This window comes from Glycine soja, chromosome 12 (genome assembly GCF_004193775.1).
Source record: "Glycine soja cultivar W05 chromosome 12, ASM419377v2, whole genome shotgun sequence".
Classification (NCBI taxonomy): domain Eukaryota; kingdom Viridiplantae; phylum Streptophyta; class Magnoliopsida; order Fabales; family Fabaceae; genus Glycine; species Glycine soja.
Window position 1 is genome coordinate 35,135,250 of NC_041013.1, and position 4,014 is coordinate 35,139,263.

The 4,014-nt window shown below is 41.1% G+C and overlaps 1 protein-coding gene across 1 annotated transcript; it reads right to left on the reverse strand.

Moving 5' to 3' along the window:
- Positions 1-1,073: 1,073 nt before the first annotated feature.
- Positions 1,074-1,643, reverse strand: LOC114378947. The gene has a single exon (XM_028337526.1). It carries the CDS (start codon positions 1,641-1,643, stop codon positions 1,074-1,076), a length of 570 nt encoding a protein of 189 aa, XP_028193327.1.
- Between the last annotated feature and the right edge of the window lie 2,371 nt (positions 1,644-4,014).

Below are 4,014 nucleotides of genomic sequence, written 5' to 3' on the forward strand. Positions count from 1 at the left end.
TTTAGCTCAACATGGGTGCAAGGGATAAATCATTCATGAACAGGGTAAGCTCTTTGGCTAAGTGGCTATTTCAATCAATCATGGCCTTCATCATCTTCAAACTCATGCATTCATTCAGTAATCAGAGATTCATGCAAAAATTGGTACCCAATGCTAGTCGTTCTCTCACAGTTAAATATCACACAACTCACCGATTTGTGGCTAATGATTACCTTCACAATTTATCTGTCAAACCAACTAACATTTTTAGTCATGCCCCTAATTCATGTTCTTTCTCTTCTAATTACCACATACTCATTCAAAGCATATGATCTAATCATCGCAATTCACTCAATCCATGCAATCGATCAATTCGAATCATTCAACAAACACAAGATTTTTAGATCAAACAACCACTACATAATCAATCAGACTACAAACTGTTCAACAAGCTTTCAAATTTACTAACTGATTAAACTAAAACATAAAACTAAAACTAAAAACGTAAATTGAACATAAAATGTATCAAAAGCAGGAAAATAAATGAAAATCCTGTCATGGCTCCTCCTGTGCAGCTGTGGGCTCATCCAGAGGTGAAGAGGAAGCATCTTGGGCTGGCTGAGGAATATCCTAAGCTGTAACAGGCCATGGGTCCTAGGTGCTCTGCGCTGTGGTCATATTAGCTGCATAATTCGCATCAGCAGTGCCATCCTCCTCCTCAGAGACCTCCAAAACAGGTGAAGTAACTGGTGAAGTCTGTGGAGTCGCCTGTGGAGTGGCCTCTGGAACTACCTCCGGCTGTGAATGAGGCTCCTAGGCTGCGGAGGCCTCACCTCCCCCTGAAGAGAAGGCGAGACTCCTGGCCAGGACACCTGAGCTATGAACTCCTCCTTGCTCATGATGGGCCGATGCTGAGCCAAGCTGTGGATACTCTACATCACCAGGCGTAAGCCATGGTAGAGGCTCTGCAGCATCGGTACCATAAGATCTGAGCTCTGAGCGGAGGTGCCGGTATGAACTAGAGCTGATGATGGTGGAGCAGAAGTAGAGGGATCTGGATCAGATTTGGTTCCAACCTTCAAAACCATCTCCTTCTATCCTTCATTTACCTCTGAACAGGCATTTTGGCTGAGCAAATGCTTGTCTTCATCAAACAAATCAAAGCTGATCTTCTGATCAGCTATTCCCATTTCCAGCTTTTTCTTTCCCATGTCTATCACACAACTTGCGGTTAGCATGAAGGGACGTCCCAAGATCAAGGCAATTTTAGTGTCCTCTTCAATATCCATCACTACAAAATCAGCAGGGAAAGTAAAATGCTTCACTCTGACCAAAACATCCACAATTACTCCATAAGGTCTGGTAATGGAATAATCTGCTAACTGCAGTGTCATCCTCGTTGGCATAATTTCCAACTCTCCTAGCCTCCTACACATGGAGAGTGGAATCAAGTTAATGCTGGCTCCCAAATCAATGAGAGCCTTTCCAACAGGCACAGAACCAATAGAGCATGGAATAGTGACACTCCTAGGATCTATGTGCTTCGGTGGAAGGATTCTTTGAATTACTGTGCTGCAATTTCTTTCCTCAACAATATTGTCACTGTGAATGTACTTGCTCTCCTTGGTTAACAGATCTTTCAGAAATTTTGAATAGAGTGGCATCTGCTGCAGAGCTTCTCCAAAGGGAATTGTTATCTCCAATTTCTTGAAGATATCAAGGAATCGAGATAAGTGCCGCTCCTTGTCTTTCTTTGAGGGTACCAAAGATATCGAACCTTTTTCCCTGTATATGGAACTGCCTCCTTCTTCTTCTCACGTGCAAGCTCACTCTTGGTCTTCTTGACCCCTTCTTGTCTCTCATTTTTCTCATTTTTTTCATTTTCAATTTTTTTTCTTTTTCTTCCTTCTCTTCTACATTTATTTCCTTCTCATTCTCAATTATTGGTTTCTCCTTCAACTGGTCTTCTTCATCTTCCCACTCTTCTTCTTCTTTTTCTTTCTCTTTATGTTCAATCACTGGTTCTTGCTTGTTATCACCAATCCTCTCCTCATCCTCCATCATGGTGGCATCCTACCTCTTGTCATCACATCTTTGCACTCTTCTTTTGGATTCTTCTCGGTGTTTGCCCCAAAAGTATTAGAAGAGTTTTCTGCTAACTGTTTGGCCAGCTGCCCCACTTGGACTTCCAGGTTTTTGATTGCATATTCTGTGCTCTTATGGTTGGAAATTGTGGCCTACATGAACTAAGCAAGAGTCTCCTCCAACTTAGTGGTTCTGTCATATAGGCTAGGCCCTTGTTGCTAAGGCCTATTAGATGGTCCACCCTGGTCCTTGTTGAATTGATTTCCCGGATGGGACCTCCATTGCCCTTGTTGCTGATTATAGTTCAAACCACGTTGAAAACCTGAATATCCGCCTGCATGAAAATTGGGTCTGGGCTGATTTCCTCCCATGTAATTCACCTCTTGAGCTGTGTCATCTAAGGGAATACAACGTCCAAACTCGTGGGCTCCCCCACAAATGCTGCAACCTCCAACCTGCAAAATAGTGGAATGTGAAGGTTGATTAACATTAAATTGGTTTAGCGACTTACTTAATGTTTCAGTCAATGTTTCAAGCTGCTTGGACAACAACTTGTTTTGTGCCAATAATGCGTTCTGAGATGAGAGCTCTAGCAGGCTTCTTTTAGTAGGGATGTGCGTCTGATCATGCAAGATTGCATGATCACTTGCAGCCATATTTTCAATCAATTCTATGGCTTCTTCCAGGGTCTTCAATTTAATCTTTCCCCCGCAGAAGCATCAAGCAACTACTTGGACTTTGGCCTTAACCCGTCAATAAATATATTCAACTGAATTGACTCTAAAAATCCATGAGTCGAAGTTTTCCGCAGCAAGCCACAAAATCTTTCTAAAGCTTCACTCAAGGTTTCGTCTGGAAAGTGGTGAAATGAGGAGATGGCTGCCTTTCCTTCTGTAGTCTTAGACTCGGGGAAATACTTTTTTAGAAATTTTTCAACCACTTCATCCCAAGTCTTAAGGCTGTTTCCTTTAAACAAATGTAGCCATCTTTTCGCTTCTCCATACAGCAAAAATGAGAACAAACTCAGCTGCACAGCATCTTCCGGCACACCAGCAAGCTTGACTGTATTGCAAATTTCAATGTAAGTGGCCAGGTGTGCATATGGGTCTTCATTCGGTAGGCCATGAAATAGATTTCCCTGTATGAGCTGAATCAAAGAATGAGGATAAGTAATATTATGTGCTTGAACCTCTGGCCGTGCTATACTAGTGAAAAACTGCGGCACAGTAGAACTAGAGTAGTCTTCAAGGGTCACTCTTCTAGGTTGATCATCAGCCATTATGTTGGCCTCAGGTGCCCCTGTTTTAGATTCCCTTGTCTGTGGAAAGATAGAAGACGACTTGGATGATTGAGATTCCTCAAGAATTGGTGATGTTGTCCTGTCCTGCAGTATTTTCCTTTTTCTTTCTACGTTGTTTCTTCTACAAGTGGCTTCAATTTCCAAATTCAGTGGAACTAGATCACCTGCAGAAGATTTACTTCGCATACAAAGCACTAGCAAGAGCAGCGGTTAACCAATCCAAGAGAAAAATAAATTCTAAACTAACTAACTATTCACACAAAAATTAATAAAAGAATAAAGAATCAATGCCTACAAACTGAACTAAACTTTTCTAAATGGAAAGAAACTCCCCGGCAACAGTGCCAAAATACTTGTTGGCTCGTCTCTAGGACAACTTATCAGCAAGTGCATTGAGTCATACAAGTAGTATAAAACGGTAAGAACCGAGTATCGAATCAGAGGGAGTTTGTTTCATTCAAAAAAGCATTCATTCAATCAGTAGACATTTGTATAACATCATGAAATGGAAATAAAAGTAGGATATAATTGCAATTCTAAAGATAATTATAAAATTAACTAATTAAATGTGGGAGTAAACAGATGATTAAAATGTTGGGCCTTTCTACTAAGTGACTTGATGCAATTAAGGGTTTTTCTCTATCTAATGT

Bases quoted from the DNA above. Each gene is read 5' to 3' on its own strand.
- LOC114378947 (XM_028337526.1), bottom strand. From the start codon at position 1,643: ATGCCACTCTATTCAAAATTTCTGAAAGATCTGTTAACCAAGGAGAGC.